The sequence below is a fragment of the Manacus candei genome, unplaced genomic scaffold, assembly GCF_025592945.1.
Source record: "Manacus candei isolate 608988 ecotype Guabito, Panama unplaced genomic scaffold, ASM2559294v1 h1tg000018l, whole genome shotgun sequence".
In the NCBI taxonomy this organism is placed as follows: domain Eukaryota; kingdom Metazoa; phylum Chordata; class Aves; order Passeriformes; family Pipridae; genus Manacus; species Manacus candei.
This window is the reverse complement of record NW_026138066.1, coordinates 12,634,171-12,658,587: the sequence shown is the minus strand read 5'-3', so window position 1 is coordinate 12,658,587 and position 24,417 is coordinate 12,634,171. Positions and strand designations below refer to the sequence as shown.

The following is a 24,417-nucleotide window of genomic DNA, read 5'->3' as shown; positions in this document are numbered from 1 at the left end:
AGTCAAATTTAACTAGACTGTCTCCTGATTTACTGTACATTACATCACAGCAAGGGAACATCTGTGAGCTGTAATACGAGACACAGTAAAAAAGCAGCTTAGAGAAGCTATACCATAACTTGCAAACATACACATGGTTTCTGAGTACTCTTAACTAAAAAAAGTCAGGTCTGTTGGACTAATTAAGTTTAGCAAGATGGACAAATTCTGTTTAAAATTCTGCATTACATCACCATTTGACATACTGCTATTATAGGCAGTTCTTTTTTTTAAACAACAGTTTTGTTAGTATTTGACTGTTAGAGGTGAAGACATTTGTCAGTGATTATTTTTAGTGCAAAACCCACACCCAAGGCATCACAAAGAACACATAAGACAGCAGCATTCTAGCATAAAATAAGCAAAACTGATTCCACAGAGATGTTTCTTCCTTTTCATAAAAAAGATTTTGCAAAGAATGAAGCTAGACTAACTAAATTATTTATAAAAACAGATACTTCTGAGAAGCCTTAGGACTTCTCAGAAGCTTTTCCTATTGAGAGCTTTACAAGGTAATAGTAGGCATGACAGGAAGGAATTTAAAGGGCAAAAATACAAAACAGTATATCAAATGTTTGTTCCAATCAGCAGTCAAATATTCAGCAATGGATTTTGTCTTACTGCTGTTAATATTAAGAAGGTAAGTGCTTCCATATTACTGAGTTGCATAAGGTCACTGGAAATCAGTGTAGTTGTATCTTCATGGACTTTTGACCTCTTGACTACACCAGTTTGCACAATCTGAAAGTATAATTCATAAACTAGAAGAAAAATCTCTTATATAAAAAAACCCTGAAAAAGTTCATGAGCAGATATTGCCAAAAGGAGTTAAGCTAGACATAATTCATAGTGGCAGCTCACTGTAACTGAAGTTTGGCAGAAATTCATAACACTCCTATCTTGACTGAGTAGTAGAGAGGTATATTCTCAGGCAGGAGCTGTTAAATTACTGAGTGCAGTGATTATGGGAAGTGCAGAAGTTAAAGGCACCAAGGGATTCTGTGTATGAGAAACTCAAGTTATGCTCAACATTCAAACTGCTCCTTGAGTTAATTTCATAATGGAAATGAGATCATTGACTCAGAAAAGATAATGTGGTGCTTGGCTATGACAACTAGATGAATACAGTTATGAAAAACTGCAACCGCAGCTGAACCTCATCAACACCAGCAATTCCATTACAATATTTCCTTTTGTCCCCAGTGTTGAAGTAGATGATTGTACAACAAAGGTACATCCAAACTACCTCTACAGTCTTTTCCCACCTGACAGAGAGTTTGAGATAGAGGTGGGGAAGAGAGACTTTAACCCTCATCTCAACCAGTCAGTCACCTGGAGGTTTGAAAAGAACACTGATACGTTGTTCAAAGAAGATTCCTTGAGTATCAAAGCAGAGGAAGCTTTCAGAAAAGTCCAACAGCACAGCAATTTCTAGCCCTATGAGTGGGGGAAGGACAGGAGTTACACATATCTAAAGGCTTAAAAATAATGTCTTACGATTGCACACCTGATTTTTTTCATCTGCTTTTTTCATCTGCCAAATCATGCATTTGGGATCCCACCACCTCCCCTGCAAGTGTTGATGGCCTCACTTACAACATTAAATAGCACAAGTTTGTGCAGAAGATTTGGTTTTATTTATACTGCTAAGTATATAATCAGCTAGCAGAACGAACAGAATTTTTGGAAGGGTAAAGGTTCTTCAGTTCAGTTTCAATTCACCAGCCAAAGGAGGTGAGCAGTGGAGTCTGGACACTTCTTGCTCACCTCTGGCAAAACCAAGAAAAATCTGTCACAGAAAATGATGACATTCTAAAAGTAAAAAAGCTGACATCACATTCACATTAAAAAACCCAACCACAACACAACTAACATTCAAGTTAAAATAAATCTCTCTCTGATACAATACCTCATGGACTGTTTGAATTACCATTTCAGTTTGTGAACTAAACTCACTATTGTATGACACTGATCAAAGAGTACTTGTGCACACTTCATACCACTTACCTCTAACTCTACTGATCTCCTGAACTGAACTCTGAGCACTTCTCTGATGGATTCACTGACATTTCGTAGAACAGCTCTTCGGGCCAGCACTAGAAATTAATGTCAGTCAGTAAATACATTTTAGCTTCATCTGTTGGGTTTTGATTCAAAGCTGCATTTTCAATTGGGGAATGCATGAAAAAGCAGGCAATGAGATCAACTGCATCAAACAGGTAAGACAACAGACAAGGAAACAGGTAAAGGTGTGACTGTATCCTAAAAAGTGACTGTACATAAAGTTTAAGGAACTCCAGGTTTATTTTCTCTCCCATTTTGTTTTTTCATACCTAATGTCTTTAAAATTCTAGTAAAAGAATCTCCTAGAGAGCCACTGAGGCACTCAAATGGGATCTGAAAGTAACAGCACATTCAGTCTGACCTGTGCACAACAAGCCTGCTGCCACAACACAGTTAAAGTTTGGTAGGCAATGCATGGAATGCAGATGAGGTCAGAAAAAAGCCACAGAAAATATGGATCTACTTTTCTCCTAAATAGAGAGTAAACAAATGTGACACTAATTAATGAAAGGAATATCCACAGAGTAAGAAACGGCTCTAAAATCCCCACATCCCAATGGATGTCATGTCTGTTACAGTCACGCTTGCCACTTTGACTATGGGTTAAGCAAACAACTGAGGAGTGTCATGTTGTCATCCTGCAGTTACTTTCCATCAGTTACTTGCCTACAAAACTACTCAAATTACAGGTTTAAAAAAAAAGTCTTCCTCATCGCTAGCATAGCTAGATCACTTACATACCTGGAGGATGAGATTATGCTCATTCTGCTTTACATATTACAATTAAATCTTAAGGGTAAAATGTGTTGCTTACCACAGAACATGCAGCACTTCTGCAGCTGCCCTGGATTAGTTTGCTGGTATTGTTTTGTTAACAAGCCAGGAAGAGGTAGGAAAACACCAGAAAAGCAAACACAGATGCTAAGACAATTAATTTTGAAACACATTAATGTCACTTTTTCTGGTTACAAACACACCAAATCCAATTGAAAGTAAGTATGGGAGGAGGGAAGATATAAATATAAGCTAGTAAGGGGAAAATTATAAAAATGGTAGTGAAACCCAAACATTTTTTAAACCAGTTCTCCTCTTACATATTACAACATTACCTCACATGCAGGTGGTTTTTTTTTTTACAAACAGCAGCAACAACTGAAAGGAGAAACTTACTCAGTCAGAACATTTAACATTATGGCAGAACAGTACCATGACAGTAACATTCATTTACGACCCATGAAATGATAAAGCAGCCTCTAACTCAGCATACTCGTACATACGCATCAGCAATTTTAGAAGACAATTTAATTCTCTGTGCAGTGTAAGGTATATGTAACTCACTACTAAAATGGACTTTACTCAAGTGAATTCTATTATTTTTAAGAGTAAATGATAAATCAATGCTTTTACAGCTCTTTGTCTAAATTGACACCATATTTCTTTGAAAGGTTCACTTAGTTAAGTCAACATCTGCAATTTAGCTAGGGGGTCACATTACTGTGGCCTCTAAAAAAAAACCAAAATAAAAATGTTAGGAATATCTTACCTGCAGTGACTAAGTAAGCATCGGGAATGGTGATGTCGCAGACATATGGCTGCCTGGTAGTAGTCACAGCAGAAGTCACAACCACCAGTTCAGATGGAGTAGTGGTTGCCACAGGGGTGGAGGAGAATGTCCCTGGGCTGCCTGCAGCAGCTGTGCCATGGCTGCCTGTAGCACTGGTGACAGCGGTCGTGGGGACACTGGTGGAAGGAGCTGATGCATCAGTGCCAGCAGTTACACTGCTTCCTGCTGGAACTTCATATCCAGTGGGAGGGCTAGAAGTTGGAGGAAACTGTGTGGGAGTAAATGCCGCAGTCACAGACAGAGATGTTGTAGGAAAGGGCATCACGCTGATGGTGCTGGTGGCTGATGTGAGGTTGTCAGGGTCTGTGGGAGGAAAGGCTGTGGGAGCACTGCCCTCGCTGCGAGATGTTAAAAGCAGCGTGGGGTAAACTGTAGCACCAATATCCTCATCAGAAGCCAGTGCAGTTGAGAGCAGAGATGAAGATACATTTAAGACAGGAGTTGCTGGAAAGGTAGTAAACAAAGAGACCAGATTTGTTTCGCTGAGCAAGATGCTGCTGGTAACAGACTGGGTGTCCGAAGTGGGCAGCACCAGGGTAGGAACCACGGAGTGAGAGGTGGAGAGTGAAGGCTCCAACTGAGAGGTAGCTCCTGTAACAGCTGAGGTAAATACAACTTCAGAGCCCACTGGCAGTACCGAGGGTGCTTCCAGAAACACAGATGACCCAGAGGGAAAATCTGATGATGGCATTATTTCAGGAACATGTGCATCTGGAAGGGATGATACATTTGAATAAACGTATGATGTTTGGCCGAGATGTAACTGAGAAACCTTGGTGTCAGTGGCAGAGCTGACAGTGGCAGCTAAGTCCCAGCTGGTAACATCCTCAGAAAGTACTGATGTCCCAGTCAACAAGATCTGAGGTAAGAGTGTTGATAAATCACCTTGCCTGACAGAGTAAGAATCTAGCATGGTCGATGATAAAGATAAGTAGCTAGATTCAATAAGAAACGGTGTTGATAAAAGACTGGATGGAAAATCTGAAATCTTTAAAGATGGTTCCTCACTTGTAGATGTCTTGTCAAGCAAAACCACAGATTCTGATGGCATTAATTCTGGCAATTCCAGCAAAGTTGTCCGACTGATTGAAAACGACGCTACTGGCTCACTCGGGATGATGGTAGAGTCCAACAGAATGGTGGTGGCACCAGGAAGTTCCACATGAGTGCTTAGTGTCAATGAAATTGTTTCCAGAATAGGGAGGGACTGGGCAACAGAGATATTCAATGGCATTCCTCCAGGGAGCTGATGGTAGGAAGGAGAAATGGTTATAGGTGTTCTAGTGCCTGTAGTGCTTACTAAAATGCTTGAATCAGGGATCTCTGCGAACCTTGAAGACAATGAAACAACTGGTCTTGATGGAAAAGAAGTATCAAAAATCTCAGGTGTAGGTTCCTCTAATTCATACCCATCAGTAATTATGCTTGTAAATGGAGTTACGCCTTGTACCTCAGAGGCTTTGATGGACATAGTTTCAACATAATCGCCTGAGCCCACATCATGTTCCGGGGAAAAGCCTGCTTCTGGCAGAAGTGAAACTGAGTCACAATACAGGCAGTAACTGTATGATCTCGTGAAAGGCACTGGACTCATGAGCTCACTGACAAGCTCTGATTGACTTGGTATTTCTGAACCGGCAGGCAAATTTGGTGCTGTAGTGGAGAATTCACGTGTAAACAGGCTGGCATTAAGAACTGTATTAGAGTTCCTGGAAATGGCAGCTGAGTTAAGTGGGAAAGACACAAGTGGAAGACTAATAGGAAAAAAAGCAGGCGCAGCACTGGCTGCTGAAGTTGGCATGGCCCAGGGAAGGCTTGGAGTGGGGTATGTCCTCAGACTGAGAGATTCTGCTGCCTTGGTACTCCCATCGGTGTAAACGTCACCATACAGGTCTGCACTTTGTGCTGTGGCATCTGGGATCTCAGGGCTAGTTTTACCCAGCAGTTTGAGATGAAGAGGCAATCCTTCTGAAGCAGTCCCAAAAGGCAGAGCTGTTAAACTCGCATTAATGTTTTCCTGTGCCACAACTCCACTCTCTGAAGGGAAGGAAGTGAAATGAATAGCTGCATTTGGAGGGTACAACAGCAAGTCTCTGCTTGCTGTTAGCGTTTCACGATCTGGTACAAAAGGCTTTAGTTCTGTAAGAGTGTTACTGCGTTCGGGGACAGCGCTCAACGGAGTCTTCTGCTGTGCTGTTTTTGAGATATCATATGGCGAAAAAAGGACAGATAATGAAGGTGTTAGCAACACAGTTTCTAACATTTCTCTTGATGGCTCTACTGTATTAACTGAGTGATGATCTGTTAAAACTGCAAAAGATTTCAGCGGAGGAGTCCACTGTGCCTTTGAAAACGAGCTAACAAATTCATTGTCACTTAAGAACGCCTCATTGCTTGTTACGGAGACATCTACCAACAGCGTACTTCTCCCTTCTGAAATCCTGGCTGTTTCTTCTTGGCTAAGTAAAGTCACATCAAAGGAAGTGGTAACTGATGATAAAACCGTTTGAAGCAAATTACTTTCTTGGGACTTCAAATCACTATTTGCTAAGGCCGTTTGTGTCCTGCTGCCTGATATGCTTTCGTGCACCTTTAAGTCCATTGAGAAAAAGGAAAAATTCTGCTGTCCCAAGGATCTTTCATCTAAGTAAAGAGGGAGAGAGAAAAACAAAAGCCAACAGATTGGTACAAGTAGTAAGATCACAATGAGCATACCTCACACACAGTATTTCTGGAGACAAATGCCCAGAATTCAAGGGTGAAGACAAAACCTCCGTGACCAAGTCAGATCAGACAAATCATAAGATTCCCTGTGAAACTCCATTTCTTGGAAGTGAGCCAGGCAACACAAGCTCCTCTCACTCTGCACTGACTTGTCTCTACAGCAGCACTCTACTGAGCCCCATGGACGGTCAGAAAGTGACTCCCTCTTACCTATGCAAGGCTACAGTGTGTGGCAGCAAATGGTCTCACAAAGTACACACACCAAAATTTTACATAACTTTAGATATGCTGTTTTCCTTTCATATCACTTCATTTCCTCCAGTTATATTACTTCTTCATATTTTATATATATGTATATATATATCTCTCACTAGAAGATCTATTCTCTTTCAAGGACCAGATCCTCCTCAGAAATGAGTAACACATGAGAAATGAAGAGGGGTCCCCTTTACAGAAGGCAAATGTGGACCTGGTATCAACCACACAAATTTCCTAAGTAACATGTCCACTAGTTACACTTACATTGTCCACTATTCATCTCAAGTCTGGTCTGTTAGCAGTGACAAATTGCTTCATTACACAGTTGTCACCTTTATTCACAGCCCTCTACATGACTGCTCTGTTTATGGGCCACCTGTAATAAAACTTTCACTGCTCCAGTTTCCAGAGTTCAAGTACTAATGGCCAGGGGAGAAGAAAAAGCTAAGAATTCACTAGATACTTTAACAAAATACTCTCCTCTCTCACAAAAGTGTTCTTGGGTTACAGAGATCTGTATATAAGCTTTTCCAACCACGGATGAGTTTTGCAGAGAAATGGTTGATTATTGCTTGAATACTTTCCTGAAATACCAAGACTGGATTAATAGCATTCAGAGCTGAATTATTAAAGGAAATCACAGAAAATTGCTGTAGAATATTTTTCAAGGACACCCACAAAAGGTTCATCCTTAATTCATCTATCCCACTTGACCATCCTGTTTTCATATAGGAGTGTCCAGGCACTGCTGCTGGACACACATTAACAAGGCTGGGGGTGCAGGAATCACATCCAGTTAAACCACCAGGGATCAGTTTAAAATAAAAATGAGCATATACAGTACAGGGGGCTGGACAGTGATACAGTACACAGCTCAACTGCAACTACATCTGTGACCCTTTAGAGGATGCCTTGAACTCAGTAACGCATGGAAGGTCCTGCAGGAATAGCTCATCTAATCTGTTACCCACTGTTGTCAGTATAACACCACTTACCAAAGGTGATAAACTGCTCTCCTTATTCCCTCCACCCTGATCTGTTTACTAAACTTTTTGACAGAACTTTTTAAGTGCTGACACACCAACTTGATAAGTTTTGAAGGTGCTGCTCTGAAAAGCACAATGACAAGAATTAATGCACAGAGCAAATACCACTGTACCACTAATCACACCTAACCAAATAGGAGTGCTGTGATTACATCCCTTATTTGACAGATTTCATGGACAATGTTTTGCAGCACTGCAGATACTAATCTCTCAAGTAGTCCCAGTCCATTTTTAGCTCCTGAAACTCACTGTAGGCATTACTAGCTTTATGATGCTTAGCTGTGGTATAAAATATATTGCCTTACAATGCTCTCAGGTGAAGGAGAAAAAAAAGAAAAAACACTCTTGTAAAAGCTATGTAAGACAAATACACAAGTCCATCCTCAACCTCTTCCATAGAGGTCTACTGTTTGAACACAGTACAGCGCAGCCATCATGGAATAACAGCTTTCACAAGGAGTTAACACAAGTAACACAGTTTCTCACAAGCACAGGACCAAAAACATATGCTGAGCCAGCTCTGTTTGCTGACCAAAAGCTGTTCCATGTTTTTTCCTCACTAGAAGCCTCCCTGGCCTTGGTTCCTTTCTTTGACTTAGGCTTCCAGCCTTTATTTTTCTCTTTGTGACATTTTGAGTAAGCAAGGAGTTACTAAAGGAAAATACTTACAAAGCTATGAAACAACCACTGTCAAAATTAATCACTTCTCTCCCTATATGCATGCACAGTTCCTTTTAGCCAGCCCTGTAAAATCCTGTCCACCTTGGTCACACTTTGGACACCCAGCCCTTGCTTACAGTGAATTCCACACTGCAGGCAAACATGCTAACAGAGAAAGCAGTTCTTGCTCATGATGGCTTCATGCTGCAAATCCCTGCAGCAGTACACAAGGCAGCTGTGTTAGCTTCAACACAACATATGCACGGTAAATGCAGAGCTGATATACCTGACAGCTAATATGATCAGGCAAAGGTGAATACACACTAATTAGTAACTGCACTTTTGATCACACATTTCCACAAATCTTTGACCCAAAGCTAGCGGGGATTTCACAACTTTACTGCCTATACATGCCTATGCTGCATATCAATTTCCTCCTTCACCCATAGAGAGCTCCTTTTATCTTTGTTCAACTTGATCAGGAGCTGTCATATGGCAAGATCCTGCTGGAAGTGACTACATGTCACAGAAAGATGTTTTGAAGAGTTACGTGCAAAACCATAAGCTGTCTAACAGACATGCAGAAGAGGCAAGGCCAATCTTGGCTTTAAATTCTTTCTGACTTTAGAATTAGCTTTTGGGGTGGTTTTTTGTTTGTTTGTTTCTTTGGGGTTTTTTGTTTGGTTTTTGGATTTTTTTGACAGTCTGGTATTTTTTCCTTGAAAGACAAAGTAATAGTAAATAACAATTTTATCATACACTTGTGCCTCCTAATGTAAAGAATATTGCCACTGATGCCAGGAAGGAAAGAATACAGCTTCTGAAGCAGGTGTTTCGTTTTATGAAGGAAAACACACTGTGTCATGAAAAAGTTACAAGCTATAAGACAAGTTAAGAGCAGTGCTACTCGAGTTAAGTGGAATGGGAAAAATTCATCTGTGCATATAGGATTTTGAAACAACTCCTCACCAGTAAGTTCAGGAGTTGATGTTCCACACTATTTGCTTTGCTTAGTGTTTTAGAAGCAGGGAGCATTAGTGACATGCCATTAATAACACAAATTGGTGTTTTCTGTCATCTCCAGAGAACAGTGTACCACTTGAATACTGCTTGTCAGAACTGAGCGTGCCTCTCAGGGAGAGCAGATGGGACGCGTGGCAGATGTGCCTGGGAGCAGCCAGACAGTCCACAAAGAGTAAGGAAAAGCAAAGGAAAAAGAGACGGAAAAGGCACACCATGGCATGACAATCGCCCTCATCAGTGCAGAGTGGCCGATCTGGCTATAGCATGGGACAAAGAAAGCAGACAGATTGCACATGTTCTGGTGCATCTCAATGCCACGACTGCACAAAGCTATTGATGAATATCAATGCTGACTTGTTTGTTTGCACAGCTGCTACTGTCGGGTGACAGTTTCCCCCGTACTGCCGTTGAGTGAGGCAAAGGGGACAGGTTGATGATCAGACAAGCCAGACTCGGCCAAGCTGATAACATTATGAAAAAGAATAGATAGCTTAGGGAACAAAGCTGTGATCCCAAGCTACAGCAAAGGGGAGGAAAGGCGAGCACTAGTGGCAGGGACCACAGGAGGCACAGATGGCACCAGTACAATGCCTCAGCTCAGACAAGGGCACAGGAGGAGCAACAGCATAGGAAGTGTGCTGGTGGGCTTGGGGTGATGAACTCTCTGCTGCTTCTGCTGTCTCCCAAAACTGATACGAGTCACAAGCAATTCACGAGTAATGAAACCTGTCACTGAACACAACAACCCCTTAAACTGCCAGATCCATAATTACAGAAGCACATCCCTGCACCAGTAATGCCGGCGCGGACTTGTGTGAATTTGAGAAGCACAGCACTTCCTCATGACTACAGCAAAGGACTGCTGCAGTCCATAGACTTCTTTGGGAACAAAAATATACCATCTCTGCTTGCCAGAAAACTATGTGTGTTCATAAACTAGGAACTAGGCTAGTCATTTTTCCAGAAAGCAATTAGAGGGATGCAGATTTCATCCTTCCTGTAGTTGCAGTGCTAAAAAGTAATGTCTGTTCTATAATCTATAATAATAATTTTAAAAAGTTTCAAATACATATTTGTAATAATATATGTACATAATCAAGTGCTTTCATATTTTCTTTAGTTATAATAAATACACGTTCATATATTTTTAAATGCAGGATGCAGATGTAATCTCACCTCTGCCACTGATGTCTCATGTGACTTCAAAAAAGTTGCATCATTTCTCTGCACTCTCCTATTAAAATGTGGCAATTGTACAATATCACAATTCTCAGTATCTACTAAAATGTAGGTAATTTTCTATATTATGAAGACGTTAAACTATAGATGAAAGGTACAGTCATGACAACAACAGAGAAATCTTTACTTGCGATAAAATTAAACCTTGAGAATAGAACTAATAATTTTCATTTTGTCACTTTTGAGAAACCACATAATTGCTAATAAAGTATACAAACATCAGAAAGTGCCACTAGACTCTTCTGTGCACTAACACAATGATATACAAAATTAAATTCTAGTAGCTTTATCTTTTAGGCATGAAGAAAAATTGCTCTTTTATTGCTGCCCATTGTTTCAAACTGATGCATTTTAGGTAGAAAGGCAGCCAATGTTACATACATTCCAAATATTATGGGAAAATTCATAAATAACTATGTAACAACAGCTCCCAAATTATTGAAATTAAAGCTATGAACTCACTAGGCACATTCACCACTTGAAACAGCTCCCTGACTATGGGGTAGAGTAGCATAACACATTTAAGGGAAGCTTTTAATAACACTTTAAGTTTTTCCTTGAGAAATGGAAAGTAAGAAATTGAAGTTACTGAACACATCACAGGATGAGACCACCCAAGGGTAGAGAAAATGATGGATGAAAATGTATTTTAGAAAAATCGTAACTCTTCCTTCCTAAAGCTTAACACTTAATAACTTTCCAATTTACTTAACAGCATTTAGTTCAGCTTCCATCAAAAAGAGCTTGTATGCATTAGGTCACTGCAAAAAGTTTACACAGTTCCCTTGTGTAAGCCTCTAACTAAATTTCTTAAGTGTCTGGCTTGTAGGAAAATACCAGTCACAGAAGCATGGGCAGACGAAAAGCTGTCTGCTTTCTTCTCTGAGAGGCATTAGGCATGGATTGAACAGTGACAGTAATCACCTCTGGCACACAAAAGCCAGGGAGAGGAGGGGATGGGAGCCTGCACCATTCCTCCCTTCCTGAGCTCTAGCTCACAGCTCCTCTGTGGGGCTCTGGACAGATTTTGGAAGGTTGTGTTCCTCAGAGCACATGTTGCACCCATGCTCGTTTCTCCCTCAGGGCAGCACAGGACACAAACCATCCGGAGTTCTAACAGTTCTTTCTCAAAGATGTTTATTTTCTTATTAAAAAAGAAGAAAATCTCATCATTTACCAGCTGTACTTATGAATTTTAACTAATTAAGCTGCTTGTACCACCTGAAAGACTGAAAAAAAGAGAAGGTAAAGAAACAGAGCAATTATGCTATGTCTCGGCCCTCTTTCTCACTGCAGTTGATGATAAAACTTCATGACAGAAAAAGCTGCATCATGAGAAAAATAACAGTGTTCATGGGAAGCAGCATGCAAACTGAGTGCCCATGTACACATGCTCACTTTTACACACTTCAGTTTTTAATACATAGCCAAGAAAGAAGAAGAACATCTTATTTTTCACCCGCATGCAACCAGATGTGGTTCAACTACTGCCCAGGTGCAAGTAGACAAGAACCTCCTCCTCCTCCTGCACAGCGAATGACCACAAGCTTCCATCTCTGCTTGAGGAGAAAAGGTGCACCAAAGCACACAGGAAAGGGGAAAAGATAAACCCTTGCTTGCTGGCCAGCAGAGCTGATGAAGGCTTTGTAAAGAAAGAGTTTTAGTAGAAGGCAGTCTAACTAATTTCAAACCCGAGTAAAAAAATACACCATGAAATACTCACGCACTCTTGAGTTTGGCAAATAATACCAATGAGCCTGTAATACTAGGCACTAGCATATACATTTTCTTCCTTCTCCAACATTAAAACCACCCTCAAAAGTTCCTTTAGGAACTTGCTGGTAATCATCACATTAAAGAGCTGTAGCCAGTGTGAGATCCCAACTTCCACTGCACGGCTGATGGAACAGCTCAGCAGAAAACTTTCAATCTGTGTTCTGATCCAGGAATCTTCCTAACATATCCACTGCTGAAGCAGAACTGGACCCTGTGGTAGTTTACAGTAAATGGTAGACCAAAAGGAAAAAACCCCACAGCTTCCCTTTATTTCATACCACTGTAACATATTCTGGTTTGTATGGAAGAGAGAAAAAAAACATGCAATCCAAGGAAAGTTTTTTGTAACACAAAAGGAGGTAAGAAGCAGACCACCAGACTGGGCACTAAGGGCAGGAGACCATACAGAGGGTGTCAGAGCAAGCAGCCCCACCACCCACCACCCATAAACACGAGCACACAGTGAGATCCACCTCCCAAACATTATTAACACCTTTGGAAAAACCATGACTTAGCTAAGAAGTGGGCTGGGAACAAAACCCATGCACAGAACAGTTTGTTATGCCTACACAACACCTGCAAGCCCAAATGATACAGAAATCCTTACTCATGGAACTGCATAAAGATCTTACAGCACCAAGATGCCTGGAGCTGACAGTCCCTCCCTAGAACGCCTCTGATCAGAGATGCCGGGAAGGTGAGGAAGCAAATTAGCCATGACAGTTCACACCATTTCCAACATCTCAGGGGGAAGAAAAGTAGATGTTTCCCATACAGAAGTCTTCTATGGCCCCGATGTCTTCCTGCAGACCATCACCCACAGCTGAGGAAAGCAATGGCTTCGTGCAGAGCTCGGTGCTCTAACGTGACCAGCTGTCTGGCCACAAACACACACGCACAGAAACCGCAAGTCAAATTTTAGTTCAAAGTGTAGCCTTTGCTGGGAGCATTCACGCTTTTTTTGGCACTTAGCTGTATATGACATCATCGTGTGGGAAGCCATATGTTAGAGACAAAGTACACACAAACTTGAATTGACTTTACAAATGTTAATTCTAAGAAAAACTCTCATCAGATTTGCTCATTGGTATAACCAGGTCACATTTTTTAAATGAGAAAGCTTTCCTTCCCCCACATTTTTTTTCCTCTTTTTTATTGCTCTCTGCACAGAACTTGATTTTTAGTCTCCAAAGACTAAACTGACACTCCAGTGTCAGTTTTCATCCAACTGAATGATTACTGAGAAGCTTTATGTTTATGCTCAACACTGCAGTGTCCACCAAAATGCCGATCCTGGAAGTTTTTGAAAAGAGCAATTAAATTAAATTTCTATTAGCCTTTTTTAGTGCAGATGACAGATCACTAAGTGGCATTTTGCACACAATGCATTCAAATGTTTTAAGGATGTATTTTTTGCTAAAAGTAAAATAATTTTACTTCCTAAATTGCATTAACACTACAAAAATCTCTAAAAGCAATGAAGTGACAGAAAGTCTGAAGACAAGAAGAACCACCTAATTAAAACAGAAGCTATGCTGTATCCTAGAAACCCAGTTATCCACAGGGACTCTCTTCATTGACACATATCCTTAACTGTGCCATGCTGACAAAGGAAAAATACCCTTGACTGAGCTTTAAGTTGTTCAGGTCAGCACGCTTGCTTCTCCAAAATTGTATTACTTCAAGGAATAAGTGGAAGTCCCAACCTGCAACACCTAAAAGCAGCTCCTATGAAAGGCTAATTCACAAGGTTTCTCTTACATACACAAAGCATGATGAAAAATCTGAAGATGAGATTTGCAGCTGGCATAGTACAATACTCTGTATTGAACTCAGAACAACAACGTCATTGCTCCAGGGCCAGATTGTAACAATATGCCTGTAAATGCTTAATTTTTCAAACTGCTGTATATGCATAAGCAAGTAATACTGAAAAGCTCTTGCACAGTCGGATATGAAGGCATTTAGTGGTACTTGCAGCGTGTATCACTCGGCAAATCTAGTCACATGAGAGAGAATCTGTCAACGCATTTTCATAGGAAAAGGAGATTTCAAAGAAAAGCTGGGAAAGAGAACAGTCCCAGCTACCCCAGCCTTTGGAGCTGAAAAGAAGCGCTTTACCAAGAGAGTGCTGAAAACATAAAAATAAAAGGGACATACAAAGAGATGGAACAGAAATTCAAGAAGTACTCAGTTTAAGTGGAGGTTTGAAATAAGTTACCTAAGGTTTTTCTTTACAATGTGCAAGTGTTATTGGCCTTGGCTTCACTCAGAGAAAGAGAAACCTCCTAAAAAATCCTGTAGTAAAGAGAGTAACTGTGCAACATCAAAGATCAAACTTCTCCCACAATTTATACCCATAGAACTTCCAGAAGACAATTGCCTGGCAAAATTACAAGAAAAAGAAGACCACAGAAGTATTATTTCAAACAATAAAACTCAAAAAACCCCATAACCAAAACAAATGAACAAACAAAATCAACACAAAAGCCCCACATTTTTCTGCCTCTTCCCTATAAGCTGTCAAGTTTAGGCATCCACAGCATAACATAGGCAAATTCAATGCAAGTATCCCTACTAGAGATTCTGGAACCTCACTAGCTTTAAGAATAATTATATGATCAAGTAGTTTTCCTGTGCAAGTATCTCAAGATTTAGCAATTAATTTTCATCTTTTCGTCCTTTTCTCCTTAGCAACATCCTGAAAACACGACGAGTAAAGAAATCGCAGTTGCTCGCGTCTTAAGAGAAATGAAACTTGCCCAAAGCCTTTTCCTCCACGTCCTTAATGCAATACAACAGGTCTAATCACTGCTCTTGGAGCACTCTGCTGGAAACAGGTTATCTCAAGTTTCTGCTGTCTAAGCTTGCAGACCTGGGGCCAAGTTCATTGCCAACACAAACGAGTTCAACTCTGCCAGCTCCAGCAAAGTTGCCAATACTGAAGTCGGTTCTGTGAGACCACCAGTTATCAGCCACACATACGATACCCTTGATATTAAGTTGTGAGCCTTCTCTCTCTTGGTATTCTTAGTTGCTCAAGAGTCATGTGGCAAACTTAGGAGAAAGAAGCTGTGGACACTGAAGTCGCCACGTCATGGTAATAAGACAATCCTGCAATAAGTTTCCACATGGCCCTAGAGACTTCTTAGTCTCAGTTAACAAAGGAAAAAAGAAAAAAAGAGTAAATATTACACTAACAAGAGTAAAAGAAATAAACCAGAAAAGGATTTGCTAGAGGAAACAATATATAGATAATCCAAGAAGAGAATCTAACCACAGACTACTAGATTACATATTTCTAACTAGAAATACGTATAGAAGAACTAGAAAGGTAATAAAACAACTGTCAAGGAACAAGAAATATATGGGAGTGGAAAGCATTACACAGCCCTACTTTATGGGGCAGTCTGTTGACAGCATTTTGTACAGGAACAATAACTCTTCAGGAACATAACAAACTAATATATTCCTGGTTAATATACTGGGAAGTACACTACAAAGACTACAATAAAAAGGACAGGCAAGGAATGTCCTCTTATCAAAACTTAACACACATGGGTCAAGTGAGAAACAAACTTGTTGGAAAACAGATCCACTAATGTGCCTTTCCCAGGCAAGACCACCAGCAGAGTAACTGAAACATGCTTCAGAACAACTGAGCATTGAAGAAACCGAACAGCCACAGCACAGCCTGGAGATGTTTTTGTTATCACTGACATTTATTAGGGGCATGCAAGAAAATACCTTAAAGCAGTGAGGAGAAAAGGAGGTGGACAAGGCATCATGCACAGGCAGATAACAGCTAAAGTCTGACACATTCAGTAATAATCATTGCATACTTGTCACCTTGGCTGCCATAAAGACTTAGCAAGATCCTGTAGTATAGCACCATGTTAGCTCGGCTGTGAACTGCTGCCAAAGCAACTGATGACATTGAAGAAATGATCCTTCTAAAACCTTACTAGGAACTTCCACGGTCCTTAAGATCCCTGGGTTATCCCTTCACTTCTCCATAGGCTCTACTGTGTAAAGTTGCATTACACCATCACTGTTCAGTAAAGCTACTGACACGTGACTCAGTAAGATTGCAAATTGCAGCACATACTGATTCTCCACTGAAAAAAAAAACTGGGCCAGGATTAGAAGCTCCTCAGGTGAATCTTACATCTGGTTAAAACCACGAAAGCAACTGGGAAACAGGGCTGAGATGCACTCTGGCTGCACAGTCGCCGAGACAAATATGATAAAAAGAATAATATCCCAGAACAGTAAACATAGGTCTCATGAGAAGAATACAGGCTTCTCTTCCATTCAGACCTTGGTATTTGTTTTTGAGATTATATCATCTACATTTCAGAACAACCTATACATTTAAACTAGTAAAGTGTGATGAGTTCTTTCCTTATGTGGAACCCCTCAGCACAGTACACAATATCTTCAGAAGCTAAAACACATGCACCTTAGATTTTGAACAGAACTTAGAAGTGTGGGGTTTTGTTCATGACGTGGTCAATAGCTTCAGTCTTTAAAAAATACTGTCATATTGAACCTGCTGAAGCACCAAGTTCCTTTCATATGTAGTACACCTCAGGACAGCACACTATGTTTGGAAGCTGGAACAGCTACCCATTGGAATCTAAACTGAATTTAGAAGTTGGGGGTTGATGTCATGAATAGCTTTAACCTTCCTACTTGAAAAATATCACTGCATTGAAACTGGGGCTGACATTGTTCTCCACAGGTTATCACACATTTGAAGCATTTCCCTTCCATTTCCAAAATATTTCCAGAGGAAAGAGATAAACTCAGTTACATCTGTATTAAGGCAGAACTGTGGGTAAGCACGAGTACAGTTTTATAGGGAATCATGACCTGAGTTTCAAGAATAAGAACACAAAGTAAAGGCAAGGCTGATGCACAATTTTTATTTGCATATAAATGGAAGTAGATATGATTTTCTGAGATAGAGGGAAGACCCATTTCTGAAACACAGCTATTCTCCCTTACTGCATGCTTAGTACAATTTAAAATAATTGTAGGCTTCTTCTGTTGATTTTTTGAAAAAATGGCTTAGCAACACAATGTCGCCAAACAGAACTGAAATGAAAATGACTGCACATGTTATTAACTACTTCTGCTGTTATTCAAAATAATGTTAATATACAATATTACTGGAAAAAGAAATAACACAGATCTGATCATTTCCACAGTGTATCAGTCTTAAGAAATTTAATGTTCAGAAGAATTCTATCTGTAGCGAAACAGGTTCAAAAGAAAGGGGAAAAAATACACTAACCTTCACCAGTAAGTTATCAGTTACTTGAGATGTAGTATTTACAGTGTACGTAAGTGTTGTTTCATACCACCCTTATAGACCTGAAAAATCCACTCCTGCCTTAAATGGCAGAGGTTGCTAGAGGACAGCATATTAGGTATAACCAGACATTCTCTTAGGAGCTGACCCAGCTCCTGTACATTGGGATCCTTCCTCTGTCTTAGGTGGAAGAGTTGAATTGAAGACTCTGGTTAACTCTTGATGCATTCTTCTTCTAATAACCAGGAAATAACATTATACACAGTAACTATATGCCCACACCTTAGAAACCACCAAAAAGTGCTAAGATGAGATACTCCAAATGAAACTTTTTGAAGCAACTACCTCAAGTACTGTCAAATACATAAATGAGTGAAATTCTCTCTAGATGAAATATTCTATGGAATTTCTATGGAAAAGAACGACCCTCAGTAAGAGAATAAAGTCTTCTCTATCAAGTAGATTTCAATTATTTAGGAGGCTGCACCATGCATATGGCTATATTCTTCCCTTCTTACCACAGCTTGGCCTTTCACAAGTCACACTGTTTAACTGCCCATGATCAAGAAAGGCCAGTGTTTGTGGATCAGGTCACAGCATACATACTCTCTACTACTTTGGCCTGTATTCACAAACTAGTATAAAATTTCTATTTATGCTAAAGGAAAAGCAGGTCAGTCTTACACAAATTATGAGCTACAGTTTACTTATTTCACTCTCTGTGGTTTCAAACCCCCCTCCAACAAACAGTCACTTAGGAGTGGACTTCTAGCCTAATTACCTCTAACTGCAATATTCCTATTATCCCACAAATACTCTCTTGCTATAAACTGACCTTATACAGAGGCTGGCACTAGTACAGTTACTGTAGACATAAGGCATGATTTCTCCACTTCCTGCATAGAAAAAAGCACTTCAGGGAGGCTTTTTTCCCCCAAAAAGTAGACGAAATCATTCTGAAAACACAGAGAAGTTTCTATTTTCTTTATAAGTGGACTAGATGGGGCTCATAAAGGTCTAAAGAAAAGGTTTTGGAGTACATGGGCTTGATTATCCTTTGCTTTTAACCTCACACAGGTATTCACACATCCATAAAATGTTGTTATCCTAACCTGGGAAAGTCTGCACACAGAGAGTAACTGTCTGCACGGAGAATTCAGTCCATTAACTAATACTGGACTAGCCCAGGAAGAGATGTGGTACAGATAGAATCTGTTAATTAAAATGAAAAGTGAAAAAGTGCTGGGAGTATGACAGTTTGAGCTTTGTTTTCAGATGCAATATATTTTAACACTCCCATCTGCCATGAGCTGAGCCTTATTCAACCTTCGGAGCAAGATTTTTCTTTTCTATGCAGACTTCCTCCTGCAGGGCCAACATTATATGGCACCCAGCACAGTGGTACAACTCAGCCCCTCCAGTGTGGTCCTGAGCAGAGTCCCTCGAGTGCAGTAGGAAACACAGTGCTTCTCACCCAGCTCACTACACAGGGTTCTATGGCAAGGAGTACAAAACCAAGTCGGTTGTCTCATGCTGTGATATTAAAAAAAGGAATTAAAATAGCCTTATGTGTGACTTATTGTCTGGTTTTGGATGTTTAATTTAAAGAAATATATGGTCTAATTATAAAGAATCCAAAGAAGAGTCCAAGAGTGGACAGAGGTGCTCTAATGAGGAAACGACTGGGATAAAGTTGGGATTAATCATTCTAAAAGAAAAGTGATTATAGGGAAGGTGTAGAATAAAACATGCCAATTGTTTTTAAGCCTATGTAAAATTACAGCAAGGAGGAATAATCTATTTTCCACATCTATACTGGACAGTTCAGCAGTCCTAATAGTCATTAGGATGAGTTTTCTAAAGGTCGATGCTGTTCTGTATTGGAAAGGATTGCTACAGAGGGTCCAGGAGTCTCCATCAACAGAGGTCATTAAGAACAGTTTAAATAACAACATGAGGAATTATAATTACAGCTGATTCTTGCTTTGAGACTTCTTTCAGACTTATTTCCTCTGATCCAAGCTGTTCAGATGCACTGTAGATGGAAATTAACGTCACATTTTAAAGTTGCAGGACTAAACCTTTAGTTTATCATATACAGCAAAGCCGTTTTAAAGAAAATAAACCAATAGATTGTGTTTATGAACATCTCAACTTTCCTGCTACTTGAAAAAGCAATCTCTCCAGGATCTGTTAAACCAAAAATTTTAGCTTATATATATATAAAAAAAAGGTCAACTAACACACTTAAAGGTATGCTGAGCAGGGATTTTAATCGGTGATTATGGGGAATTCCCGAATCCTAACTGGCAATTAGTTGCCAGTGGGTAGTAAGCAAAGTACACACAACTCTAAAAGCAGCACAACAATATGTTCTGTATTCAGCTGGATAAAAGCATATACAAACAGCTTCACACCACTGAAGACCCGACAGTGAAAGGGACCAGTGTCTGAAAGCAGTATTTGTAGGACTTAGTCACCAGTTGTGCATCCTCTGTGGTGAATGTGTTATTTACAGTATCTCTAAACAACCACAGAAACTCATTATAGAAACACAACTTGTCTAGCTGTGCTGTCAGGGACCTTTCTCAAGTGAGGCAAGCCTCCAAGTTCTCCTTCTTGCCTTCCAGCACTGTCCATTCCTTTTCAAAGGCCAGACTGTTCAGTCCTTGATTACAACTAGAATAAAAATAAGTCAAACATTATGAAAGACTCAATTGAACAGAGCAGCATTTCCACCTGTGAGCAAATCACAGCCAACCTTCAGCTCCCTGAAATTTGTTTTCACATCTTCTTACAACCATGACAAAGGAGAAGTTACAGCCACAAACATTTTAAAAGCGTTCAGTACAAACGCCTGTACGATTACAGTCAAAGAAGTCATCCCCCCTTCACAAACATACCCCTCTTTACTTCATAAGGCTATTTCACCCTCTCTTTCCCTGCCCTGCTGCTTCCCACAATACCTACACAGTGAGGATAAAGCCAAAGTAATGAAAAATGTATTTTGAGCTTTGGACTCCCCTACAGCAGCCCAGGCTGTGGTTATCCTCAGCTGCACTTCCAAGACATACTTGGGCCTTCAAAACTGCACATTTTTATCAACTAGTGCTGGCCTGCTAACTGAGATTAAGAGCAAAGTAGGACAGTTCCTGCTGCTGTGGAATGCTTTAAATTCCTATCACTGCTGACAAAAATTGTGTGAGATAAAGTTGTGAGCATATACTGCACACTGTACCGAAAAATTTTTCCACAAACTTATACTAAATGACTCTTCCACCTGAAAAGGTTCAGGTGAAAAATGGGTATGGACAGTTACACTTCTGTGCTGTAGAGTCAAGGCTCTGGCACCTGCAGCAGTACTGGATGTTTCAGATGGGAAGGCAAGAGAGGCTGTTCTTTATGTGGAAATAAAACTGGAGGAAAATCTATACGTGTCTTGCCCTTAGAGATAGAGCTGTTCTAACAATGCCATCCTAGGATCAAAGAAGTGTGGTTTGCCTCCTCTAGTCTGATACATTGACACCTGACAGGCAGAATAGTTAAAATGGGAAGTCTTGGTGATGCTTCAAGGTATAGCAGGTGAAAGATATTTTGCTGTTACTTGCCGGTTTGTGGCACCATGTACAAGTCCCTAACAGAAGATCCAGACACCACACCCTGGCAACACCCGTTCCATGACAACCTGCTTCATAAAAATTAAGTACTGACAGGAGCTCTGCCTTAGTCATAATTTTCTAAATTAAACTACTTCTCAAATACTGAAACTAGACCCAAAAGATTTTTTTTTTGTCTCTAGCTTCTTATTCTCCCTCCCTGCAAAGTTAACTACTTGGCACTGCTTTTACTTGAGATGACTTAGATTTTATTCATTCACACACATACACATTTATTCTTTATTAATTAGGATTTGGAAAAAGATAGAAGCATATGGTCATGTAAGCTTCCTACAGATTCAACAGTAACACTGAGATTACTTCCAGTAATATTTTCCATTCTGGCCCATGAGATCACTAAATCATTTAACCCACAAGTAGATTTGCTTATTATTTCTCCGAATGAATGACATAAAAAGACCAAAACATTCAGTACCAAACTCAGCTAAGAGATGCAAGCAGCAGTGTTCCCATCCAAGAAAACTTCAGCTGAAAATAAATAGCCGGGTCTAGCATACATTTCAGTCAAACCACAACCTGCTTAATAAAGAAACAAAAACCATACAGAAAAAGAGGTATATATTAGCACAAGTATTCACAAAGCCAGAATACAGTCATCTTCACAGGCAGATAGGTCACCAAAGCACCCATTATAAGCTTCCTTGAGATCCCCAAGGTCTAGGCATCCCTGTAATTACCCCTGTAATCTTCTTATGTGCTCAAAAGTCCCTGCTAACACCAGCTGACAAAAAAAAAAAAAAAAATCACTTTCACACATCTTGCAGCATTAACTCAAAAAATAGTAACCACACTTTGTGGTAAAGGACCAGTTATCTTTTTAAGGGATAGGAGAAAAGTACTGAAACTCAATGCACTATCTGCAGTTGTCAGTTCTAGTTTTAGCAGTTTTCATGCCCAGAGACATGGGATGTGCCTTCTTGTTTTCCAGGTCTCTGAAATGTCACATTATGCAAACCACCCCAAGATGAATGCAAATGCAAAGTGTCTCATGCCATGAAAATATAAACAGCTAAAGGTCTGAAAAAAACACGTGAAGAGAACATTAAACATATATACACACATCTAACATGTATATATTAAATTGAATATATATATAGTACATAATGCATCAAAATGAGTATGTTCCAGGTCAGTTCTAAGGGTCCTCCCTCCTATACTGCTGAGCTTAAAGCTGTGATACTTTCCCAGTTTCATAGGCTGAGACTCAGCTTTTATTTCAGTAACATCTTCTTCACACTGTCTTCACACAACAGATCAAAGTATAGAAAATCACATAATGCTCATATCCAAACTCTGCTGTGATTTCACAGAGACTTAAATTCTTGTCTCCATCTCTCTTTTCCCTCCAGTTCTTCAATTCTTACCCAGCAACTTAAGTCAGGATGAAGATCTTAATGTTCTTGAGAAGATTTATACCATCCTGACCTATCTTTAAAAATTCTAAGGGCCTTTGGGCATAGTAGGTGAAATTATCACTTTAAGGAAGGCAACAAGAAAACCAGCCAGCAATAACATGTAAACAAAGCGTGCTATTCCTCCTGTCAGAAGGCAGCATTGGAAATGGGCAATATGAGGAACAGGATTCCCAGTCCAGTCTCTGGGACACATTGTAGCAGCCTCCTTTGCAGATCTGCCCCAACAGCTGCCAACAATGCACAGTTCTGCACAGACCATAGTCTAAAAATAGCTACACGAAGCCTGATTTCCTAAGGGAGTATGGATTAAGTAACTCTACTTCCGCCTTCTCCAGTAACTTCTGAATCCAATGGCCAATTCAAAAAATACTCAACAGAAGTCTAAAAACTCAAAAATAACCTGTTTCATTCATATTTCATGAATATAAGCATCTGAGAAGAGGAAAGTATAAATTAATCATTCATCCTCCCTTTTCTCCACTGAGTGGGGCTCAGGCAAAAATCATGTTTTTAACATGCCTTTTGGGAGCAGCTGGCTACTGAACTTGCATATCCACAGTTCCACACACAGCATCACATGTACTGTTTCCTCCCCAGTTCAAATATCTTTTTGATATTGATCTGTCATGACTGCCCTGCTTGGATAGAGATAGAGAAGAGGGAAACAGAACACTACAAGGTACTGGGATTTATAAATTCTGCCCATCAGAATATATTTATTCTAAACCAAGGTGTCCTTCCATCCACCCACCTATTTCTGTCCTGTGCAGAAACGCCTAAATCCACCTAGTCACGACAGGTTTTCAAACAGCTGCACAACACACTGAACCCAATCACTTTAGAAAATGGATCCTTCTTCCAAATTACTTCTGCTCATGGATTGAGGAGCCAAACTATTTCAGATTCAAAGTTCAACCTGGCAATCAATCATTGAATTGGTTAGGTTGGAAAAGACATTAAAGATTGAATCAAGCCATTAACCTAACACTGCCAAGTCCACCACTAAAACATGTCCTTAAGTGCCACATCTACATGTATTTTAAGTACCTCCAGGGTTGGTGGTGATTCAACAACTTCCAAACCTTCCCTGGCACAACTTGAGGCCACCATTTCCTCTTGTCAGGTTACTTGTTTCCTGGGAGAAGAGGCCCGGCGATAAGGTGCCCACCGAACCTCCTTTTCTCCAGGCTAAACAACTCCAGTTTCCTCAGCCACTCCTCGTAAGACTTGTGCTCTAAACCCTTTGCCAGCTTCATTTACCTTCTTTGGAGCACCCCAATGTCTCTTTAGTTCCGAGGTTCATTCCCAAAGTCAGCCCATTCAAGACAAGCTTAAGAAGGAAAAGCTGCATAGGTTCAGCCCATAGTGCTTGGGTCACCCCAGGGCTGCCCAACAGTTCTGACCCACTGAAGACAGTGGGTTTTCACTTAGTGTGAAAAAAGGCAATCTTGTTTTCCTCAAATAATTATTCACTCGTTAGATAAGTAAAAAGATTAAAACAATTGCTTGACAACAATAATGATAACATTATGAAACTGTCACATTATTCCAATTC

General features: G+C 40.1%; 1 protein-coding gene across 5 annotated transcripts in view; it reads right to left on the bottom strand.

The window, feature by feature from the left end:
* Positions 1-24,417, bottom strand: part of KIAA1549 (KIAA1549 ortholog) — a 164,894-nt gene that overhangs the window by 69,976 nt on the left and 70,501 nt on the right. For all 5 annotated transcript variants that reach the window (XM_051784672.1, XM_051784671.1, XM_051784674.1 and 2 more), the window contains exons 2-3: positions 3,647-6,370; positions 2,047-2,135 (exon numbers count right to left, since the gene is read on the bottom strand). In XM_051784672.1, the coding sequence (XP_051640632.1) occupies positions 2,047-2,135; positions 3,647-6,329 (2,772 nt within the window). In that variant the 5' untranslated portion in view covers positions 6,330-6,370. The remainder of the gene's footprint in view (positions 1-2,046; positions 2,136-3,646; positions 6,371-24,417) is intronic.